General features: G+C 48.7%; 1 protein-coding gene across 4 annotated transcripts; it reads left to right on the top strand.

Moving 5' to 3' along the window:
- The first annotated feature begins 526 nt into the window (after positions 1-526).
- On the top strand, positions 527-23,016 carry EZH1 (enhancer of zeste 1 polycomb repressive complex 2 subunit). 4 transcript variants are annotated; one of them, XR_004693784.3, is made up of 20 exons: positions 527-653; positions 2,473-2,593; positions 2,986-3,114; positions 4,427-4,546; positions 5,725-5,845; positions 6,474-6,647; positions 7,259-7,361; positions 8,476-8,639; positions 9,558-9,649; positions 13,021-13,198; positions 13,612-13,808; positions 13,926-14,017; positions 14,451-14,491; positions 15,345-15,470; positions 15,633-15,811; positions 16,956-17,051; positions 18,045-18,197; positions 18,401-18,481; positions 19,286-19,370; positions 19,472-23,016. XR_004693784.3 is itself a non-coding variant. In XM_035135615.3 (20 exons), the coding sequence occupies exons 1-20, from the start codon at positions 643-645 to the stop codon at positions 19,530-19,532; spliced, it is 2,253 nt and encodes a 750-aa protein (XP_034991506.1). In that variant the 5' UTR covers positions 527-642; the 3' UTR covers positions 19,533-23,016. The 4 variants fall into 4 exon arrangements, 2 of the variants coding, with proteins under 2 accessions (XP_034991506.1, XP_088512513.1); XM_035135615.3 differs by having other exon boundaries at positions 18,116-18,197; XM_088656387.1 differs by having other exon boundaries at positions 585-653; positions 5,669-5,845; positions 18,116-18,197.
- The last annotated feature ends 899 nt before the right edge of the window (positions 23,017-23,915 follow it).

Genomic DNA, 23,915 nt, shown 5'->3' with positions numbered 1-23,915 from the left:
GAATACGCTCAGCTTGCGGACCTAACATATAGAATAAGAGAACAAGAAAAACACACGTTTAGAAAATATTGGAAAACGTTTATTGAATATATGGGGGGGGTTGTGTATATTTGTGGGCAGCATTAAGATAAATTCAACAGTGTAAACAAGTTTTGATGGATGTAATAATGGAATACTGAATGGTTTAATTTATGTAAAATATGCAAGGATTTATGATATGCGAATTGAACCATGGAAAGAAAAGAAGTCATTGCCATTTTAAGGTTGTTCAAATGAATGTTTTAAATCGTAAAACAGAAAGCTTAATAAAAATTATACAAAAAAAGAGTCTTACTTCGCTGCTCTTTTTTTTTTCTTAAATGGGGGGGGGGAGATACCTGCTACCCAGACGCAGCCCCGCTAAAAAAAACCATGAAAACAAACGAACAAACGACTACGGATCCCGGAAACAGCCCCCGACCCGCCACCTCTACCCTTGAAAGTCTATGGGTCTCTGCGGCAAAGGGGGCGTGGCTTTGCGGGAAGAGGGCCGCGTCGGGGAGCCGGAGAGGAGGAAGCGGTGACGCGATTCTCCGCGCATGCGCGCATCGGAAGGCGGAGGGGGGTTTTGCTTCTGTGGTCTCTGTAGGTCACCTGAGTGCGATGTCTGTGGAGTGAGTGACGGAGGGGCCTCGAGGGGGGGGCTCTGGGGGTGAGGGAAACGGTGGGGTGGGGAATAAAAGGGGGCCCCCACCACGCCTATGCAAGAGGACCTTTGAAGGGGGGAAGCATTGGGAATTTGGGGTGCCATGGGGAGCCCCTTCCTCAGAAATGACGGGGAAGGGTATGGGGAAACGGTTTTCCGGGGTAGGAGGAAGCGGAGGGGAGAGGGAGGCCCCTGAAAATATGTGTTTGTGGCGGGGGGAGGTGCAAAACAGAGGAAGGGGTTAGGGGGTGTCAGGGACATTTTTCCATAAGGGGGTGCAAAAGGGGTGGGGGTTGGGCTGCAGGGGTGTCAGGACATCTTCCCATAAGGGGGTGCAAGAAGGGGTGGGGGTTGGGCTGCGGGGGTGTCAGGACATCTTCCCATAAGGGGGTGCAAGAAGGCGTGGGGTTGGGCTGCGGGGGTGTCAGGACATCTTCCCATAAGGGGGTGCAAGAAGGGGTGGGGGTTGGGCTGTGGGGGTGTCAGGACATCTTCCCATAAGGGGGTGCAAGAAGGGGTGGGGGTTGGGCTGCGGGGGTGTCAGGGACATCTTCCCATAAGGGGGTGCAAAAGGGGTGGGGGTTGGGCTGTGGGGGTGTCAGGAACATCTTCCCATAAGGTCTGAGGTTTGACAGGGTTGCCTTGGGGCTGGCCGTGGTGGGGAGGGGCGGCCCTTTGCATCTCCCATGCCTGTGAATGCTCCCAAAGCTTTGCACTTTTCAGCCTTCTCTCTCTGCCAAAGGCTTCCTGGCCTTTGGCAGAGGCATGGGGGGGGGGAGGGAGAAATGGGCGTGAGCAGCTGTGAGGAATTTGTGGGCAATAGGCGAGGCTTCCTCGCTTCTTCCTCCACCCCTTTATTTTCGACACTTGTTCAAGTGTTGATCTAGGCAGGTTTCCCTGCTTTCTGATGTAAATGTACCTGTCTGCATGTACCTGTTTGCGGTGCTGATGGAAGCACCTGAAAACGCCCAGCTATGGGTACAGCAGCCTTCCCCAATGTGGTGCCCCTCTAGGTATTTTGGACCAGCCCCAGCCAGCACGGTTGGAGAAAGCTGCTCTACAAGGTTTCCTCCGTTCTGTTGAATGAGGAGAGATGAAAGGGTCTTTTGCGTTTTTCCTATTCTTCCTAGTGAAAGCAAAAAGAAAGATTGTGGTTGGCTCTTCACTGGAGTAGAGATCTGTCTAGATCTATAGCAGTTTCTGCCTGCTCTCTGCTGTGTCTTCTGCATTCTTTGAGGGTCTGGAGTCCTTCCCTCCCTAATTCACACTTCAGTTGTGTGAGAAGGAGGAGTCATGCCATCCTCTTCAACTAATCACAAGCATATGTTGCCTTCAAAACTCTAATGATACCCTTTTGATTGCATCCTGAAATCCCCACCCACCTTATGTTTAGAACTTTGCAACGGCACGAAACAAAAGCTGTTACTTTGTGCAGTCCAGCACCTTGAGAATGCAAGGTTTTATTATAAAGGGAGAGAACTCTGGTGTGAAGAGAAGCCAAAAAGTGGGAGCAATGTATAGTGAAATTACAAGAACCAGAGGTAATGCTGAATGGAATATCAGCTGCTGGGAATTTCCCGCTTCCTTTGCCATAGGTTTCCTACTTTCCTGGGACTAATAGCTATGTAGAACATGAATATATTTCAATTTGTATGAATGATACAGAACAGAGTGATGTAGCTTTTCTTGAGAAAGAGATTTGTTGCCAATAATACTAACAACAACTCTGGTTACATTTACTGTTCACATAGCTCATATGCGCCTTCTTCTCTCCCCCCCCCCCCAAGGAAAATGGAGATTCCAGACGTGCCAACGTCAAAATGCATCCATTATTGGAAAAGGAAGGTCAAATCAGAATATATGCGCCTAAGGCAGCTCAAGAGACTGCAAGCAAACATGGGAGCCAAGGTAAAAAGTCATGAGGGGAATGGCTGCATTTTTTAAAAATCTAAAAAATTATTAACTAAAGAAAACCAGAACTCACTTATTAATGTGTGTGAGAGCAAGGAGATCTCCCAGTTGATAGAAAAGATATGGTGACATATTTGAGACCGAAGGCTGTTATGTGGGAGAGATTGCTCTCAGCTCAACCAGCATAAAAATCATGTGCATTTCATCTTTGAAATTCTGCCAGCCTGCATAAGATCGTTAATCATTCCTTTATCAGGGATGCAGGCTTAACGGCAACTTCCTGCTAGCTAAGTTCAAGCAGTCTCCATGGAGCACCTTCCCCAGTGGCAAAAGGATTTGGAAACTTCTTAAGGGCGAGGTTGGCAATCAAGCATCTTCTTTTCCCCTAGGCGTTGTTTGTGTCAAACTACGCAAAGGTTCAGGAGAATATAAACATTCTGAACGAAGACTGGAAGAAGCTTAGAGTTCAACCTATTCAATCAATGAAGCTGGTTGGAGGGCATCCTTTTCTCAAACAGGTATGTTGAGGAGGTAGCTTTTGGGTTCTGTGGATGTGCCCGTCTGCTATGTTGTGGCCTTCTGTGCCTCCTCCCCTAGGATTTGTATCCACACACCAAGATATCTCTACTTTTTTGCGTTCTGCAATGCCATATTATAAAGCGGGGTTTGTGACCTCCCAGATGTTGGCCTCCAATCCTCATCAACCCTGACCATTAGGCAGGGCTGACAAGAGTTGACCAACATCTGGAGGGCCATAGGTTCCATATCTCAGGTTTACAATTTATTCATAATGAATTGGAGAAGCGCTTTTGAAAAGCTTAAGTGGTGTGGCATAGACCAGCTCATGCAAAGTATTGTCCCATGGAGAATCCCAGTTTGAACTCTAAATAAAAAATGCTAACCTTTACAAAAGCAGGGAAACATGCAGAAATGGATTAGGAAAGAATCCATTGGTTTGCTTTCAATAGTATAAAGGCTTTCCTGCTTCGTGGTACTCCAGTTCCTCCTGCTGGCTAAATGCTGTCCCTTCTGCTCAGCTGTACCCAGCGATGATGTGAAAGGAAGTTGCCACAGGCTCTTTGAGACCTAGATGATGAAATGATGGATATTGTCCTTAGAATGCTGTTACCTTCTGCCATGTGCCCTTCATTCCTTGCCATTGTTCCATCTTGTGTATAAGACTTCTGCTAGAGAACAGAGGAGGTTGAAGAAAACAACAAATGTCAAGAATTTCTGTTTAGCCTGCTCTGTCCTCTTGTCCCTTCTTGCTAGAGACTTGCCTTTCTAGGACAGAGGTAGTGAGAGTGTGCTTGTGAGTTGAGCAGGTTTAAACTGAGTGAGGGCTTCTCCCCAGAATCACGTACTGAAGCCCTTCCAAGGAATACAAATTGGTGCACCTGACTACAGTATATTTAAGGGGCCTTGTTTTGGTCTCTGCATAGTCACAACCAACTCCTGTACCGCTGTTATGGCTTGGCAGCAAATCAAGCCCATTTTAACATGGCAGCACAATTCCAGGCCACAGCCCACCCTAGATCCCCATCTGAATGGAATTGTCTTAATTTGTTGCCTGATTGAACGCAGAGGAATAATCAGCAGGGTCTTATAGGTCAAAAGAGAAGAAGCTGCAGAGCCACACGCAACGACTACAGTACAGTATGTTGGTGTTTTTTTAATGTTCTGGGAGATGGGCCTTGGCATTTAAGAACCAGCACCTTCAATTGGGTTGAGCAGCCATTGATAGTCAGTGGAGCTGATGTTACCTTGGCATTAGATGACTGAATGAATTGCTACCTGTCAGCTGTGTAACATCTTTTCTCACCACTCCAGTGCACAGTCGAGAGCATTTTCCCCAGTTTGACCACCCAGACCTTGTTCATGCGGACTCTGAACACTGTGGCTTTGGTGCCTATCATGTATTCCTGGTCCCCACTTCAGCAGAATTTCATGGTAGGTGACCAGCTGCTACCAGACATACACAATCCCTTGCTACAAGTAACAGTTTTGCATAAGAACTTCTTACTTTGAGCAAATGTTCCTGATTCAGGCTTTAGTGTCTGGTTGGTGAAAGGGGACTGGTTTGCATATTGCCCGGCTATATTGTGTGTGTGTGTGTGTGTGTGTGTGTGTGTGTGTGTGCTGCTGCAAGCAGGGTATATATATCACACACACTGCCCCATGTTGAGCTGAGGAGGTCCAGCATGATTTGCAGAATAAAAAAAAGTCCCATTAATGGTCTGCCAGTAGAAGCTTACATTCCAATGTGAAGCTGTTTACCTGCCCACCTACAGAGACGATCAGAGCAAGGAGAGATAGATAATAAGGCATGCTAGCAGAGGTGCCTGGCTTCAGATTCCCACATTATAAGGAACTTTTCGATCTGTTCGCAAAAACCCAGGTGCAGAGGCTGCAGGAAACAATCCCTGGGGGGCAAGTATGAGTCTCTCCAGTTGTTGAGCCCCCTCCATTCTTCCCCCCCTGTTGCCTTCTTGCATCTGGGTTGAGATGGTAAGGTTATAAAATGCCTGCCACTAGTCATCTAGCTGCACCTCTCAAGGCTGTCTCTTCTCTTTGCCTGATAGCCAGAAGAGTGAGTTGTGCACCTTGCAATGGTCGAGTGTGGGCAAGTACTTTATCTAGCTGTGTTCCCCCCCCCCCAAAAAAAACCCCACTATTTAATCCAGGAGGCCAACAAATAATTAGAGAACAGAAATTCTGAAAATGCCCTGCTGCTTCCAGGTCGGTAGGATCAGAACCATGTGCACCACATCCTACCGTAGTGTTTCCCAAACTTGTGTCTCCAGCTGTTTCTGGACTACAGTTCCCATCATTCCTGACCACTGGTCCTGTTAGTGAGGGATGACGGGAGTTGTAGTCCAAAACCAGCTGAGGATACAATGTGCATGGCCTAGCCATCAAGAGAGGGAGAGGTTTAATACTGCATTCAAGATCCCCTCTCCCACTGATGAAAGAAGATCTGCTCTCCGATGCTAAGACAGGGGCTATGCCGCAAGACCACCAAATACCCCTCTGGGATCTCGTTAAGGTAGCCGTGCAATCTGCCATTTGCAGGCGCTCCTGGTGAGTGGACAAGGGACAACCACCTGCTGTGTCTACTCCGTTTGCAGGTGGAGGATGAAACCGTTCTGTGCAACATCCCCTACATGGGGGACGAGGTGAAAGAGGAGGATGAAACCTTCATCGAGGAGCTCATTAACAACTATGACGGCAAAGTCCACGGAGAGGAAGGTAATGAGGGTGGTAGTTTTCAACAGGGATGGAAGAGGCGATGTGGTGGCGGCTGGTGGGCGGGAGGGGGGATTCCTTGAGTTCTTAGCATTTCATTTTTGGAAGAGTCTATCACCTTTACGGACACTAATCTGCTTGCACATACTGGATTTGTGTGTCATCGTCGACATTAAGATAAGATACCTTTATTGTCATTGTCCCCTTGCGGGAACAACGAAATTACTCGGTTGCTACATCCACTCAGATAAAGCATTCCGCATAATCCAAAATTACAAAACCTAATTATAAACAGTAAATATAATACAAATAACAAGTAAAATAAGATGACTTCAAAGTCCAGGCTTTCCATTTAAGGCCAAAATCGCTCTAGAGAAGAAACTGTTCCTGAGAAGGCTCGTTCTTGCCTGCATAGTTCTATATCTCCGTCCTGATGGCAGGAGCTCAAAGAAATGGTGACCAGGGTGCGTTGGATCTCTTGATATGTCTAGTGCTTTTCTATGGCACCTGGTGGTGTAGATTTGTTCTAAGGTTCTAAGGATTATCATCATCGTTGTGATGACAGAGAAGCTGCATCTTTTCCACGCTTGAGTATATGTCATCCCACCTTTTGCCTGATTCTCCCATCTAGAAATGCTCTCGACGTCCGTCTTGATCAGCGATGCTGTGTTCCTGGAGCTGGTGGATGCACTCAATCAGTACTCTGAGGAGGAAGAGGAAAGCCATGAGGCTGCGGAAGGCAAACAGGAAGCGGCGAAGGACGAGCTGCCTGTCACCCGGAAGAGGAAGTGGCTTTCCGTGGAAGGTAAGCCAGTTACCCTCCCAGCATCACCCTCCCCCCTCCTATAATGGCACACCACGATGCTGTCAGAACCATACGGGCCTTGTTGTTATACAGATCGGAGTCCATTTCTGCTAAAATTCACAGCTCTTGTATCACACCAGAAATGATGTTATCTTATTGAAGCCACCCCACACAAGTTTCCCTAAATTTGCTAGAATTTTTTTGTCACTAGCAAGGCTGCTGCTATTGATATGAGAAGGAGCGGGTTAAGGACTGCTGCAAACACTCCACAATTCCTATGCGGAAGGTCCTCTTCTTGTAAGAACTAAATTTCAACTTACATGCAGATCAAGATGGCCGTAACTTGTGTATTTTGCTGCATGGGAAGACTACCTGCACACTACATACAATGATTCCATGTAACCTGTTTGCTTTGTCGAATAAAATTAAGGGATTCCTCTCTCTTACACTTGGCGTATTATCTAGTGCTTGTACGAGCATCTGCTTTACTTTTATAGGGTTTTTTCTAACTCTGTTCTGGGCCACTCCTATCTTGGAAGACCATTTCCAGGAGGGGAATAAAGTGCTTTAATTCAGAAATCACCACCCTTCCCTCCTTCCCTGTGATGCAGGCAACAAGAAATGTCCGAAGAAGCACTTTCCAAACGACATGATCTTCACTGCTCTTTCGTCAATGTTCCCAGAGAACGGCTTTCCAGATGATATGAAGGAGAGGTAGCCGGTTTTTTTTATTCTTGACATAGTCTTTTGGGTTTTCTAGTCATGGGTTATAAGAGTAGGCTGAGTTATAAATTCCCAGGATCAGTAGCTGGAATACATGGTTTGCACAGCTTAACTTGTGAGTTTCACCCATTGCTTCCCAGTGTAGGTAGAGATGCGCAACTTAAATCAAGGTTTCCCCCTTAATTACTACATGGAACTGCTCCTGGTGTGTGTGTGCTGCCTTATTTTGGCCTCCCCCCACCGCAGTGTGAAACTCCGCTTCTTTGTTCAATGAACCTTTGAGCAATATGCGCTGTAGGCCTATGCCCTGCCATGCACTTGGATTCCTGCATGCTAAAGTCTGCACCAGGTGGGCTGGTCTTTGGGCACTGGGCAGCAGATGAATGTGGTTCATAAAGGGAGCTGGATAAGATGGCTTCTTGGCTCCGCCCTGCTCTGACTCTGTGATCCCAGTATCTGCAGCGTACTGAAGATTGTGCAGATAATAATAATAATAAATTTATTATTATTTATACCCTGCCCATCTGGCTGGGTTCCCCCAGCCACTCTGGGCGGCTTCCAACAAAACATTAAAATACAGAAATCCATCGAACATTAAAAGCTTCCCTAAACAGGGCTGCCTTAAGATGCCTTCTAAAGGTCTGGTAACTGTTGTTCTCTTTGACCTCTGGTGGGAGGGCGTTCCACAGGGTGGGTGCCACTACTGAGAAGGCCCTCTGCCTGGTTCCCTGTAACTTGGCTTCTCGTAGCGAGGGAATCGCCAGAAGGCCCTCGGCGCTGGACCTCACTGTCCGGGTAGAACGATTGGGGTAGAGACGCTCCTTCAGATGTCTGGAGCTCCCTTGAAGGTGTTTGGTTGTATTCCTGGGCCTAGTGCTTTGTGCTTGAGTAACACCAAATGCGGCATCTGCCTCTTAACAAGGAAACCCTGAAATGGCAGCGTACTCCCTTTAAAAGAAGAAGAAGAAGAATTTTAGAAAGTGGCAAGTGTTTTCAAGTCCGGCACCGATGCAAACTGTCCGTCTACCCAGCTGGCTCTGAGCAATCCTCCTATCATTTGGAGCGCCTTCGAGTGACTTTTCTATCCCCCTCACCCCCTCCACAGATACAGAGAACTGACAAAAGAGTCTGACCCGAATGTGCTCCCTCCCCAATGCACACCAAACATCGATGGACCGTGTGCCAAATCTGTTCAGCGTGAGCAGGCCCTGCACTCTTTCCACACTCTCTTCTGCAGGCGCTGCTTCAAGTACGACTGTTTCCTCCATCGTAAGTTTCCGACACAATCCCCGCCTCTCTCACCCCGGCCTTTTCTGTTCCAGCTTTCAAATTCAGGGGGAAGCAGCGGCTATTCCAAAGCAGTTGAATCCAAGTATCGGAGGCGGCCCAGCTGCTCCCTGTGACATGGGAAACGTTCCCTAAAGACCTTAGCCAATCTTGTCTTGCCAGGTCCCTAGCAGGATCCAACTGCTCCTCTGTAAATGTATCCATACCCACCATTTGGAATGTGCTTCTGCAAAAAGTTGCTCTAGAGAAATTGCCTGTCTGCCTGCTTATCCATTCACCCACCTGTCTACCCCAGAGTGGTTTAACAAAATATGTAAAATGCATGTCGTGATTACAAGCCATAATTCAGTTAAAATTCCTATTGGTTAACTCTGGGTTTGCCAAACTTGGATCTCCATCTGTTTTGTTTTTGTTTTTTTTGGACTACAGTTCCCATCGTCCCTGACCACTGGTCCTGCTAGCTAGGGATGATGGGAGTTGTAGTCCCCCCAAAAAAGCTGGAGACGCAAGTTTGGGAAACCCTGGGTTAGCTCTTGCAATGCTAATGGTAATCTCAGCCAGCCAGGCTCAATTTGGATTATTCATCCGTAATGAAACATTGCAAGATTAATTAGCAGCATGTGAAAGACACGAGCAATTTCTCAAGTTCTTTCGGAGGATTTCTTTCCTAAATGCCCCCTAATCCACCCCACTCTTGCATTCTTAATGGTGGTGTGCTGGATATGGGTGGGGTTATTACCGAGTTCTTACAAACTTGTAATAGTAACTTTTATTATTTAGTGCTGGATTTGGGGTGCTCTCACAGGAAGGGGGAGGGTGGACTTCTGATGAGGATCAGAGCGACTGTTGATCTTGGCAGCTTCTCATTGTAACCCAGACAAAATGGCTTCTGTCTTCTAGCTTTTCACGCTACTCCCAACGTTTGCAAGCGGAAGAACAGAGAAACCAAAATTGAAATGGAGCCTTGCGGGCCAGAGTGCTTCCTGTGGTTGGTATGTTGGGTAGAGGTTAAATGAAGGTGGGAGAGAGATGTACACATAGGAAGAAGATATTTTATTCAGAACACTTAGAAGTGAAGAATTCTAGGGTGGTATATGTTGGAGCAAAAAAAGAGAGGGGAGTTCTTTAGCACCTTTTAAGGCTAGCACATTTATCATGGTCCACCATCCACGTATTAGAGGCAGCACTGTTCGTTCTCTCTGTCTCATGCACACACACATTGACAAAGAGAGACAAATGATAGTCTGTGAGAATTTCTGTGTATTTTTTTTTTTTTTTTGGAACATACTTTTTATTAATTTTACAAAATACAAAAAAGCAAAAAAAAAAGGTACATACTTAAACCCCTTTTCCACCTCCTTCCTACCCACCCACATGGGTCCTCCCCTGCCACAGAAGTATCCCATGTATGTGAACAGTCAGAGATGGTCCATTTTATGCTTGGGTTTCTGTCCTCCCCCCCCTCCCCTGACCCCAAAGCCCCCCCCTGCCACCAGGGAGCTCCAGCAAACCAGGGCAGTACGCAGGAGGACATCCATCCAACCATCTATTGTCATACCAAAAAAAAAAAAAAAGAGAGAAAAATAGAAATAGGAAAAAAGGGGGGAAAAAAAAGAAAGGGCGAAAAAAGAAAAAAGAAAAAACCATACAAAACAAAAATTTTTTCTTGCATTCATAGTTGTAAAACCATATTTTGTGGGCTTCCCCTCCCCCCCCCTTCCCCGGTTTTCATCCCTTTTTTTATCATCTGCAACAGTTTCTTACTTTATAAAAATACACCTTTGCATCTTATACAACTTATAAATCAATTGTTAACATTTTCATCTAATATTCAAATCACTGAGAAATCAAACTCCCATTTTCTCTTCCCGTGCCTAATTTTTTGTTTTTTCTCCCTCTATAAGCCTCCATATTTTCACATTTTCCAAAATCCATTCACTTTTAAAACTATAACTATTCTCAATTTAACCTTACATCCCCGATTGCCGGCTTCCCCCCCCCAATCCAGCAAATTCCAAAATCAGCAGACCAGTTATAAACCTGTTAATCCATCCTTAATCACAACATCACTTTCCCTTCACCCCACCCCCTGTTTACAGTCTTTTGTCATCCAGGCCACCATACAGGACCCCTGAATTTCTTCTCTTCTCTGCATATTTTTTCCTTCTTCCCTGTGGGCGTTCTGGAGTTCCAATGATACCAATCGTGCCCCCCTCAAAAGCAGGGCACTCCATCCAACTTTTTGTAGAGTAGAGTCATCATTTTTTTCGTGGTGTGCTTCATTTTGTGTTGAATCATCACAATCCTCATCTTCTTCTTTTCCTTCCCCATCATTGTCATTCTCACATTCATCTTTTTCAGTGTCAAAAGCTTCATCTCCTAAAAAATCATATTCCGCCATCACCTCCTGGAATTTTTCCTGTAACTCTTGCCGTCGTGTCTCCTCTTGACATAACTCTATTCTTGTTTCCCACATTAAGGTCAAAACAGACCGCTGGAACTCAGGGGAACACTTTTTTGTTGACATATTTCAGTCCTGCCAAGGTCAAAACTTGTCACGTGGGGTGGAATATGATCACAGTTTATTTTTCGACTCCATTTTAACAAGCTGGCTGCATTCTTCAAGTCTTATTGACAATAAAGTTCGAACTCACATTTCACAAACACTTAAGCCAAAAAAGAAATTCCACAAAGTCCAGAAATACAAAGTGAAGTAAAATTTGACTTATAAATCCTGACAACTCACTGGGTTGTCTGGGCTGCCGGCTCCCGAGTGGAAAGGTTTTTTCTTAAGCTGTACCTCTTATTGCAGGGCAGTCATAAACCGCAGTCTCTCTCCCCTTTTCACCCTGCATCAAAGGGGAGATTCTCTTTGATGCCTTTGAGGGATCCTTTGAATTGTAAATCTTCTGTTTATGGCTTCGGGTTTCTATTTACTGTCTCTTTTGTTGCCGTGGGGGGGGGTGGCTTCCTCTTTTCTCCCCTCTCTCCCAGATCCAAATTGTTTTATAATAATCCAAATCATGAGGTTACTTACAGTCTTTTCCAATCGTTTTATTTTCGGAAGAATCCAGCGCTCTCCGCCTTCGGCTTGAAGCTTCTCCCTGCTAGAATAACGTTGCCGCTCAAAATGGCCCCCGCGACTTCTACCCTCCTCGCTCCGGAGCTCTTATTAGAGCTAGCCGAAGAGTTGGGGAGTCCGGATTGGGTCTGTGCCGAGCAAATTGCCCTCGGGACGCCCTTCCCGAGGTTCTAAGGGGCGCAGCGTCGCTCTCGCTGCCCTCCCCACTCCTAGCAGAGACGGGCCGTCTCGGAGACGAGACGAAGCCCCGCCGATCGACGCTGGCGCTGAACCCGGAAGCCACCAGAGTCTCCCTTATTCTTTTGTTGAAGAATGGCAACTCGTAAGGCCAGCACCAGAATGTCTTGGGAGAGTGTTAAGTTCTCCGGGTGGTTTCCGAATGTTTTATTTACTTTTATTTAAAAGCTCTGTACTTAAGGCTCAGAATGTGGCTTACAAAAATCACTAGTAAGCAAGCCCTTTTTATGTCAGATTGGCATCCTTTTATTATTTTACTTTGAGAATGACCTGTTTGTTCTGTGTAGAATATAGAAGCATGTAAAGGTAAAGGTAAAGGTACCCCTGACCGTTAGGTCCAGTCGCGGACGACTCTGGGGTTGCACGCTCATCTCACTCTATAGGCAGAGGGAGCCAGCGTTTGTCCGCAGACAGCTTCCGGGTCATGTGGCCAGCATGACTAAGCCTAAGCCGCTTCTGGCGAACCAGAGCAGCGCACGGAAACACCGTTTTCCTTCCCGCTGGAGCAGTACCTATTTATCTACTTGCTGGTTAGATAAATGTGCTTTTGAACTGCTAGGTTGGCATATTTTTGAAAAAAAAATGAACGAATTCCTATGCCCTACAAATAACCCAGAGATGCATTTTAAATAAAAGGACACATTCTACTCATGTAAAAACACGCTGATTCCTGGACCGTCCGCGGGCCGGATTGAGAAGGCGATTGGGCTGCATCCGGCCCATGGGCCTTAGGTTGCCTACCCCTGCCCTAGGCTCTGTGGTTTAGACCACAGCGCCACCCACGTTGTGAAGCATTACTGGCAAATAATTCCTAATGGGAGAACATTTCAAATTCCCCACCCCCAGCACTCTGATACTGACCTGAAACCCACCGTTCTTTTTCAACAACAGAAACTTCAAAGGCAGGTGCTAGCCTGGTCCTGCTAGCAAGGAATGATGGGAGTTGTAGTCCCAACAACAGCTGGGGGCCCAAATTTGAGATATGCAGCACTATGGAATCCCCATGTTTCTGTGTGGCCTCTTCTAATGAAGCTTTGCTTATAGGAGGGAGCCAAGGAGTTTGCTGTGCTGCACAACTCGCGCTCCAAGTGCTCTGGACGACGTCGCCGCAGGCATCTCACACACAGTAACACTTCCAGCGCTTCTGCCTCCACGAGCAACGAAGCAAAAGAAGGCGATAGCGACAGAGACACTGGCAATGACTGGGCCTCCAGTTCCTCTGGTACTTGACATATCCTCTCATTGCCCCATGGGAAGGGTGTGTGTGCGTGCGTGCGTGCATGCGTGCAGGAATCGTGGCCCCCAGCAGTTCCTGCTGAGCAAGGTCTTCCTGTGTTTCTTGGGGTTGCTAGTTACACAGATCGAAGGAGACGCATAGCCTGCTGTTTTCAGGGCAGCGTTCCTCCAGAATTTACTTCCAGACAGAGCTTAATCCCAGAACCTGCTTTCCGCATCCAGGTCCAAGCCTGGAGTGGGGTTAGAGATAAAAGCATCTGGTAAAAGCCTACTTCTTTTTTTCTTTTTCTTTTTTTGAGGATTGTCCCGCGGCAAAAGGGATCAGTAGCTCCTTTGCAGCTTGCTTTTTTTAAGGCAGATTCTCTTCTAACCTTCGTGTTTGTTCTCATGTTGCCCTAGAGGCAAACTCACGTTGCCAGACCCCAACCAAGCCGAAGCTGAGCCCTGCCTCTTCGCAGCCCTTCATGGCTGACATGCCGCTGGAGCCTGTTGAGTGGACTGGAGCCGAGGAGTCCCTCTTCCGCGTCTTCCACGGGACTTACTTCAACAACTTCTGCTCCATCTCTCGGCTCCTGGGAACCAAGACCTGCAAGCAGGTATGGTGGACCTCTGGGTGACTGGGAAGACCAGACCGCCGGCGGCAGCAGGCATTGCATGTGCAAAGTTCCTGACGCTGAGAGTCTTTTGAACGAGCTGCATTCCTCTCCTGGCAGGTCTTCCAGTTTGCAGTAAAGGAGTCCTTGATCATGAAGCTGCCCATGAATGAGCTCTTGAATCCCTCCCAGAAGAAGAAGAGGAAGCACAGGTGTGTGGCCAGGACAGCCTGTCCAGTAGGAGGCTCACCAGGAAGTCCCACGTAAAAATAGTTCCATTGGGCCACAGAATATAGTTGCCCCTTGATGAAGCCTATTGTGGGGAGGGGGCAGGGATTGCCCAGAACAAAGGAATCCCTAGCTGTTGTTTCTGCTTTCCCACACATATTGAGGAAAGGGGTCAAAGATCTAAGATGCGGCGGCGGCTTCATGCCCACGCCCCTCTCTGCGTGTTCTTTGGCTGGAAAGCCCCCTTGCGCCCATATTGCTGTTCCCCCAGCTCCCAGTCCCTCTGGGAAGGATGTGGCAGGGGAGATCAGGATAGAAGCTGCTGAGCCTTGGCAATTCAGCATGGTGTGTCATCAGGATTAAAGCTGGGGAATTCTTTTCTCTCTCCTCTCTCCCCCTGCCCCTCTTCCAAAAAAGGCTCTGGGCTGCTCACTGTCGGAAGATCCAACTTAAGAAAGGTACTGTGCATCCTCCCCAAACAATGCCCCGGTTCAATTTTCTGCCCAACTGGAAATTTGGGGGGGGGGTCCAGAATGTCAACAGGCACCCAGCTTTGCCATGCCTGTAGTCTTTCCAGTTTGAATCTTGAACAGAATCCCCTTGTCGCATCCCCTAAGGCAGTGCCATTCAAGTCAGAGCAGGTATTCCCTCATTGCCCTTAGTGTTATTTAAAGAAAAACCCTTAACGGGGAAGCATAGCTGCCAAGTACCCCGTTTCCCCCAGGAAACCCCCGTTTTTACTTACCTTTTCCCGGTGGTCCCCCGTATCACTTCGTCTCCCGTTTTTCTCCGTTATTCTCTCCTGCCAGCGGCCATTTTTTTTATTTCCGATTTGCCCTTCTTTGGGCACCAAAAATGGCCACCGCCGGCTTCAAAAGTCGCATCTACGCATGTCCGGAAGTGCATAGAAGCGACTTCCGGTGTCGGCGGCGGCCATTTTTTGTGCCCATAGATGGGCGGAGCGACACCGGAAGTTGCGTCGACGCACTTCCTGACATGCATACAAGCGGTTTTCGAAGCCGCCGGTGGCCATTTTGGGTGCCCATAGAAGGGCAAAGCGACACCGGAAGTTACGTCGACGCAACTTCCGGTGTCACACGGCTGCCGGTCCCGGACTTGGAAGGTAAGCGAGGAAGCTATGGTTGCCAAGGTCTCAAAAGGGTAGCCTATTGTAGTGCTAGGTGAAGCTGAGCGTGGCCCTCTGCATGTGGGGCACACTGTCCATTTGGGGGGGGGGTCCTCCTGGCTGTCCAGCCCTCAAACTTCTACGGGGCTCAGCTCACAGCTTTCCCCCTCTTTCTCTTTGTGCAGACAGCTCCTCCACTCAGGTGTACAACTACCAACCCTGCGACCACCCGGACCACCCTTGCGACAGCTCTTGCCCGTGCATCATGACCCAGAATTTCTGCGAGAAGTTTTGCCAGTGCAATCCCGACTGTAAGGGGGCAAGGCAATAGGCCGGGCTTGATAAATCCTGGCGCGTGGCGTTCCAGGAAGAGTGGGCAGGAGGCACTCGGTCTTGTGTGGGTTTGTTTCCTGTTTTTCCCGTGGCGCGCGAGTCCCTTTGAAAGATGTCTCTGTTGTTTTCTCTCCCGCAAGGCCAGAACCGTTTCCCAGGCTGCCGGTGCAAAACGCAGTGCAACACCAAGCAGTGCCCGTGCTACCTGGCGGTCCGAGAGTGTGACCCGGACCTCTGCCTGACCTGTGGCGCCGCAGAGCACTGGGAATCCAAGGTGGTCTCCTGCAAGAACTGCAGCATCCAGCGGGGTCTTAAGAAGGTATATCTCTGTTCAGAGAGTGGGGAGGAGAGAGAAGGTTAGTCGAGACGGCATGTTGTGGGTTGGTGCTAATGAAAAGGTGTGGCTATTTGAATTTGCTGTGAAGGGGTGGTGGGGGGAACAGGGAAAGCCTGCATAGGAGTTCTGTGCAACCGGTGTATTTTGCGTAACTCAGTTTGCTTCCGCTAGCCGTGGGGAGGAGCAAGAAGTCATGAGAAATGCTCAACCCCAAGCATTTTTCATTACTTCTTGCTCCTCCCCATGGCTAGCGGAAGCAAACTGAGTTATGCAAAATACACCGGTTGCACAGACTGACGTATTTTGGCGTAACTCGTTTGCTTCCGCTAGCCATGGGGAGGAGCAAGCGGAAGCAAACAGACCGCTGTAAACACTTGAACTCCTATGGCGGGTCTTAAATAACTCTTGCAATGACTTTGGATACGATGGAGGAATGGAAAAACAGTAGGTTGCAGTTGAAAAAGTTAACTACAGAACCCACAGAAGGGAGGAGGGAAGCCTTGAGATTCGCAGGAATCTTGTGTAGTTCTTCTTATTTGTGATTTTGAGTTTGAATGAATTTGTAAAAACCAAATAAAAATCACTTAAAAATGAAGAAGAGAAATGCTCAACCCCAACGCCATTCTTTATTGGGAATGCTATGTAAGTTTCCCAGCCTCAACAAGCGTTGCTGGGCTCATTTCCACAGCCATAAGGCTAAGCAGCTTGCTTTTCCGAAGGGGATCCTCTGAGCAGTGCTGCTCCATGCACCAATGGATTGGGACCTTTGTGTTAGAGCAGGCTTCCTCAACCTCGGCCCTCCAGATGCTTTTGAGACTACAATTCCCATCATCCCTGACCACTAGTCCCGGCTAGCTAGGGATCGTGGGAGTTGTAGGCCAAAAACATCTGGAGGGCCGAGGTTGAGGAAGCCTGTGTTAGAGCATGAACTGATTGGGGTGGGGCTTTGAAGGACAGGCATCTTGCTGAACAGATGTGGGTAATAATGGATGTGTTGAAGGGGGCTTGGAGTACCTATTTGGTCCCTCCCAGCCCTCTTAAGTCCCTGGGTCAGTGTGATCTGCCGCCACTTTCCCAGGGACCTAGCAGGGCAGGCTGAGGCACCTTCCATCTCTCCTCCTCTTAGCACCTGCTGCTCGCCCCATCGGATGTTGCCGGGTGGGGAACCTTCATCAAGGAGGCGGTGCAGAAGAATGAATTTATCTCTGAGTACTGCGGGGAGGTGAGTTGGGAGGCAGGATGTGGCATGGGAGCTCCAAATTCCTCTCTGGCGCGTCCTTCCCTTGCTCTGTCGGTGTCAAATGGGTGGGGTGGAGGGGGTGGGGGAGCAAAACAAGATTTCTTGGCATCCCACCTCCATGGTCTCGTGAGGCGGAAAAGGGACTTTGTGGAGGAAGCACAGCTTTCTTTGGTCAGGAAGCAGGTCTGGTGTTTGATGGGGAACCTGTGCAGTTGTCAAATCCTTCTACAAAGTGAGTTCTGTGGCTAGCTCTGGCAATGGTGCTAGGTTTCGCCATCCCCCCCATAGCCCAAAGGCTAAGATGAGGCAGCCTCCCGTTGGATTCTGGAGGCCCTTCTTTGGTCACCGCTACTTACAAGTAATGGTGCCTGGGGCTTGACGTTCCAGGCAAACAGCCTCTGAGTTTGTGATCATTTGTGGCCAGCTGACTTGGGCTGTGGTGTTGGGGGAAACTTTCCAGGCAGTCATGATGCTATTCTCTCGGACTCTTGGGGGAGGGGGGGGATTATAGCACATAGCCAGTGTTCTTTGCCGTTCTACAGGAAAGTGAGGCTGAGCTAGGGTTAGGTGCTCCCTTGTTCTCCATGACTATACAGTGGTACCTTGGAAGTCGAACGGAAACCGTTCCGGAAGTCTGTTCGACTTCCGAAACGTTCGGGAACCAAGGCGCAGCTTCCGATTGGCTGCAGGAAGCTCCTGTAGCCAATCAGAAGCCACGTTGGACGTTCAAGTTCCAAAGAACGTTCGCAAACCGGAACACTCACTTCCAGGTTTGCGGCGTTTGGGAGCCAAAACGTTTGCCTCGCAAGGCGTTCGGGATCCAAGATACGACTGTATTAGCTCCCCCGCTGTGCTGTTTCTTGCAGGCAACGTGTGCTGGTCTTTTTCCGCTTTGGGGGGGCTCTTGTCTGCCCGATCTAGGGGTTCTTTGAGGGAGGTTGATCCCTGTAACAACCCTATCTGCTTGCTTGACAGGATCTGACTTGGTCTCCTTTTGCCCACTCACTGGCTTTTATATATTGTCCTTCCTTCCTTGCTTGCTTCAGCTCATCTCTCAAGATGAGGCTGACCGACGTGGGAAGGTCTATGACAAGTACATGTCCAGCTTCCTCTTCAACCTCAATAACGGTAACTGACCGCGTCGGATCAGTGAGACAATCCTGAGTAACAGAAGGGGATGGGGGAAGCAATTTGCATGGTGGTTGCAATGGGAAGAACACCCCCCCCAAATCCAGCCCCTCTGCTTGGTTTGGAGGGAGGCAGTTCAGCTTTTTCAATAGGGCCCAGTAGCGTCTGTGGTCTCTTTAGCTCTGCTTTTCTTCCCTGGACAGATTTCGTTGTTGACGCCACCCGGAAAGGCAACAAAATCCGGTTTGCAAACCACTCTGTCAACCCCAACTGTTACGCCAAAGGTAAGAAGGGTGGGCTCAGCACCTGTTCTGTGGTAGCAGAATAGCCCCTTGGTGCCTTTCTCATCCCCCCTCCCCCCCCAAAAAAAATAAAGCAGACATTGTAGGGAATGCATTTTTAAATAATCAGGTCAGATAAGGATGACCACAGCAAAGCGGTTCTGTAGTCAAAACCCCCGGAAATGTGGCTGCAGATTTTTGAAAGTAGAAATCTTTGGTAGAATCGGTTTTCCTGGAAGGGGAGGTTTTGAGCATGGATAATATCAGGGGTTCTGGAAAAAAAGGGAGTAACATCCTGCAGCTGTGGGGGAGAAACAAGAAGCTTAGATGGGATGAAGGTTCAGTGTCTCGTGTCTCAAAGCCCTAATCCAGATACTGCTAGAAGCCAGACTCACTTCAGTGAGTGCAAGTGTAGCCTCTCTTGCAAAATCCAGAATGGCAAAAAGAGAACGATAGCTATTTGCCATCTAATGAATTTAAGAAATAGATCCTAGCGTTCAATAAAAGCTTTTGGGTTTCTAGTCTTCGTAAATAAAATGGAGGGGGGGGGGAGGTTTGGATTAACCAGTTACTGTTGTCTGTGCCTGTTCGATGCTTATGTGCAAAAGTAGATTCTGGCTGTGAAGATACCACCTGGAACATTCTTCCCAAGTTTTGCTGTGTCTTAGCAAGTACCTTGAACTCAGGACCACATATGTGGATGGTTGGTGTGCGGCCGGGACCCTGAGGAGCTGGTGGGGGAGGGAAGATTGTCATACGTTAATGTGGCCGAGCAACTTACGCACTCCCTCTCTTGTTCTGACTCAGTGGTGATGGTGAACGGAGACCACCGCATTGGGATCTTTGCCCAGAGAGCAATCCAGGCCGGCGAAGAGCTCTTTTTTGATTACAGGTGAGAGCGCGTGCGACAGGGAAGGTGTGCAAGCTTTTCAGCTCCGGGAGGTTCTAAGAAGTTGCGGAAGAACGTTCACATTGCTTTTATCTTCTCCACAGGTACAGCCAGGCAGACGCGCTCAAATACGTTGGCATAGAAAGAGAAGGGGAAATAATCTAGGCATGCTCCCAGCAAGCATCGCCGCACCCTATCCATGCTGCTTCCCTTGTTGCTGTGTGTGTCGTGTGAGCTTCATTCCATCCAGATTCCTCTTCAGAGAAGGAAAGAAGGAGCAGGGGAGGCCCACAACCTTCCTACAGAACTGAGATTCCAACTTCCAAGGCCTGAGCGGGGGAGCGCTTCTTAATTACTGCCAGAGGAAAATTCAGAGGTGCTGAAAAGGTGTTTGAGCCGTGCCCCTGTGCAGAATGAGCCTGGGTTTGGGATGCTGGGCTTTGTGGGCTCTGTTGGTCTTTTGTGGGGAAGCCTGGTTGGAGCTGAAGGAAGTATTGTTTTCTTCTGGCTGCCCCCCCCCTTCTCTGCAGGCAAGAGCAACACAAGCTAGAACCCCACCTGCAGGGAAGGATGGCCGTGAAGTGCTAAGCCCAGGAGGTCATTGGAGCAAGGAACTCGTATAGGCTAAGGAGCTGTAGATAAAAGCAAGGAGCATGAGCACATAGAGATATGGGCAGAAAGGTGAGGAGGAGTGTTTGGGGCAGGTGAAGTGGGTCAGTAAGATGGGGCAGAGGGTCAGGGCATACCGGTGAAAGAGCATGGGAGACAGGGCACAGACGCCATCGGCTCTGGTTAGGGTCTCCCATGGTGGCGATTTGACCCCTTCTGTTGGTTGCATTAGGGCATAATGGGGCTTCTCCTCCCTGGCCAAATTGGGTCTCTTCCATCCCGTCAGTATGTGGTAGATATTGGGAGACGGGTAGTACAAAGCGTTCTCGGGGTCCAGAGGAAGCCCCGGTTGTTTTCAGTCCTGCAAGTCTGAACCAAGAGCCCCTGCTGGTAGTGACAAAAGTCACTGCACAGAATGGTGCTGCAGCTGCGCTGCCCAAGACTGGCTGTTTTTGAGAAATGACTCTGTGGCTACAAGCCTGCAGGATTAATTCCCCCAGAGTCTCGTGAGCAATTCTCCCGTCTCGCCTCTGAAGCAAGGAAGTTGCTTATTCATCATCTCTCCTCTCCCAAGCCCTCCAGCGGAATCTCATAGGCCCTGCAGCACTGGCAACCCTCCTCCTCATTTGCTGAGATCACGTTTTTGGCCAGGCTCTACCCCTTTAAGCTTTTTTAAATGAATGAATGAACGAATCGGCACCTTTGAAGTTGCAGGAGGTTTCATGCAAGGGGTGTTTGGGGGTACGTGTCCCAGCTAGGATGAGACCTTACAAAATGCTGTTTCAGGGGTGGTGTTGGGACTACAACTCCCATCTGCCCCTGCCAGCATCGCCAGGGATGATGGGATGGGTAGTCTGTTCCTGACCAAATTCCTCTCCCTCGGAAATCAGGATTTCCCCCCTGCCTATTGATGTACAAAACAAACAAGTTAGCATGCACTTTATAATTATTTGCTCCACCAAGGGTAGGCTGCAGAGAGCTGTGCTCTCCGTGAGCTGTAGAGGGTGGAAAGCCGAGTCGATGGCGTGAATTACTGTAAGGGCTGGATCCTCATCAGCTCTGGCAGTAATAATAGCCAGGTTTTCTTGCTGTTGAGGTTATTTGCAGGCGCCAGCAGAAGACAAGAAATTTGTCTCAAAGCTTGGCATAGCAGCTGCTGTGTGTGACAGTCTTGTCCATTTAGAGGTGGTGAAAGAAGTTTTACACTATGAGGCTGGGTTTCGTGTAAGTAGTATGCAGAGCTTTTGAATTCTACAGAATTATTTCCTGGAGCACCAGGGAGCGGTTTCTTACTCCCAGCAGAGAGCAATATTTTGGCCTAGTCTGAAGGATTTTCAGCCATTTCAGATCAAGATAGCTGCCTAATTGTAGAAGCGTCCGCATTTATCCCAAGTACAACACTCTTTGAAAGGATTCATTGGCCAAATCCATTCCCCTGCCTGTCCCTTGGTCTACATTTGACATAGTAGTACCATGGATAGTGTCTAAACATGCGTAGAGTGCATTTTCTCCTGTATAGCTATAACCCGGATCTCTGTCACCTGGGATCAAGGCTTTCCAGGCAGGGGGGCTGCGATTGCTGGACAGCCTAGACTTCCCAAATCTTTCTCGGAAATTAATCACAGAAAGAACTAAGCAGCAGTGATTGTGCCCCTTTCCCTGTTGCTCATCTTTTCCCAGCACCTGAATAGTCGTGGTGGTGGGGAAACAAGGACATCTGTCACACACAGTCGCTCATACACTGTGTCAAACCATTTTACTCTGCTTCTCAACCCGGATATTGATTCTGTTGTGAGAAAAGGAGGTCCAGTAGCTCCTCTCCCTGGCTGTTGCTCACACAGGGCCCTCCACAGCTGCCCTTATCTGTAAAAATGTGAAGAAACTGACTAGTCTAATTGTGATGGGAGCTTTCTGGGGCAGCAGCCTGCGTCCGAGATTACGTGTGTGCGTGCTGGATGCCAAAGTTAATAAAAGAACTCCCACTTTTTGATGCATTAAACCAGGGTTTCCCAAGCTTGGGTCTCCAGCTGTTTTTTGGACTACAACTCCCATCATCCCTAGCTAGCAGGACCAGCAGTCAGGGATGGTGGGAACCGTAAGTCCAAAAGCAGCTGGAGACCCATGTTTGGGAAACACTACATTAAATGCTGCCTAAAGCCATGAAGGAGGCTAACGTTCGGATTGCTTATCTGCATAACAGCATTTTGATAGCAGGGAAGGTGGAATTGGAGAGTGAGATTAGCTATGGGGTTGTAGCTAAATAAAATAGATGCCTAGGCCATGGAGCATTTGCAAATGCACTTTCCCCCCTCAGCTACCTCTGCACCCAACTTTAGATTAAGGGGAATGTGGCTGCTGGGGCAGACAGCCCCCCCCCCTTGAGCCCGGCAGTGGGAAGGTCTGCAACTCTCTGATTTGACTAATGGCTTGAAGTGCCAAACTGAGCTGCTGCCTTTCTGAAAGGAGCTATCCAGTGCTGAACCAGCCGCCGGCTGAAGGTGATGCAAGTTTTAATACTTTGCTAGGGGCTGGCTGGGCCTATAGTAATAGACGCTTCATCTGCTCATCTCCGTTGCAAAAGTACCTTAACCCATGAAAAGGCATTGTTTGTGCAGCTGTTTGGGTGTTTGGACCTCACATCCATAGTGCGTTCTGTTCCCTCTTATAATGCAAACCTGTATCGCTTGACACTTTCGAGGCACGGCGCAGAGGTTGGCCGGGGCAGAGGCCTCCAGTCCCCTTCCAGAACATTTATAGTGTGGTAATGAGAGCGGGTTTAGCATGCAGCTAAGTGAATTTGTACGCTTACTTCCACACACCCCACCCCACAAACAAAAAGGAAGTTTAATGAAACTGCTCTTGTGTTGGAGAAACGGTGGTGGGGCATAGCAATTTCTCTCAAAGCCACTCCGTCTTGGCCTCTTCCTCCAATTCCTCTGGCTGCTTGTGTCTCTGTGCTTTGCTGCTGGCAACTTATGTGCACTTTATATATTATGGCTTGTAAGAGTTTTGTCTTAATAAAGTTGTTAGTGACTGCTGATTTAAGTCTGCCTCTTTTTTCCAGCTTGCCTGGGGACAGTAAGCTGGAGGGACAGTTTGTCTGACCCAGGGGGTTGGGGCCTTTGTTCAGCCTGCGAGCAAAAATTGATAAGAGCAATAGTTGGGATACTTAACCTCTCTCTGCACCAGGCTGTCCTCTCCATCCATCCAAGCAAGCAGGCAGTATTAGCACATGCCAAGGGCAGGCCAAAACACTTGAGGAGGGTGAAGAGCAGGGGTAAAGGTAAAGGGACCCCTGACCATTAGGTCCAGTTGTGACCGACTCTGGGGTTGTGCGCTCATCTCGCATTATTGGCCGAGGGAGCCGGCGTACAGCTTCCAGGTCATGTGGCCAGCATGACAAAGCCACTTCTGGCGAACCAGAGCAGCACACAGAAACGCCGTTTACCTTCCTGCTGTAGCGGTTCCTATTTATCTACTTGCACTTTGATGTGCTTTCGAACTGCTAGGTTGTCAGGAGCTGGGACCGAGCAACGGGAGCTCACCCCGTCACAGGGATTCGAACCGCCGACCTTCTGATCAGCAAGCCCTGGGCTCAGTGGTTTAACCCACAGCACCACCTGGAAGAGCAGGGGTGTTGGGGCCCAAATAGAGAGATCTGGTCTAACCCCCCCCCCCAGCCCGGCACTTCCCACACCCTCAGGACACCAAGGGGCAGGACAGTACATGCATGTTTCAAGACAATAGCACTGTAACTGAGTAATGCATACACAACGTGAGATACACATGCATAGAATTGTAGAGTTGGAAGGGACCCTGAGGATCAGCCCGGTGACATTTGCGTGGAGCAGCATTCCCCAAACGTTTTTTTAGACTATGCTTCCCATCACCCCTGATCATCTTGCTAGCCAGGGATGATGGGAGTTGTAGTCCAAAAAC

The sequence above is a fragment of the Zootoca vivipara genome, chromosome 12 (assembly GCF_965207765.1).
Source record: "Zootoca vivipara chromosome 12, rZooViv2.hap1.1, whole genome shotgun sequence".
NCBI classification, from domain to species: Eukaryota; Metazoa; Chordata; class Lepidosauria; order Squamata; family Lacertidae; genus Zootoca; species Zootoca vivipara.
The sequence above is the reverse complement of the archived record's forward strand: the minus strand, read 5'-3'. Positions and strand labels throughout refer to the sequence as shown.

Excerpts from the sequence above, each read along its gene's own strand:
- EZH1 (XM_035135615.3), top strand. Across the intron at positions 13,199-13,611 it reads CTGGGCCTCCAGTTCCTCTG|AGGCAAACTCACGTTGCCAG; the intron begins GTACTTGACATA and ends ATGTTGCCCTAG. Across the intron at positions 19,371-19,471 it reads GAGCTCTTTTTTGATTACAG|GTACAGCCAGGCAGACGCGC; the intron begins GTGAGAGCGCGT and ends TCTTCTCCACAG.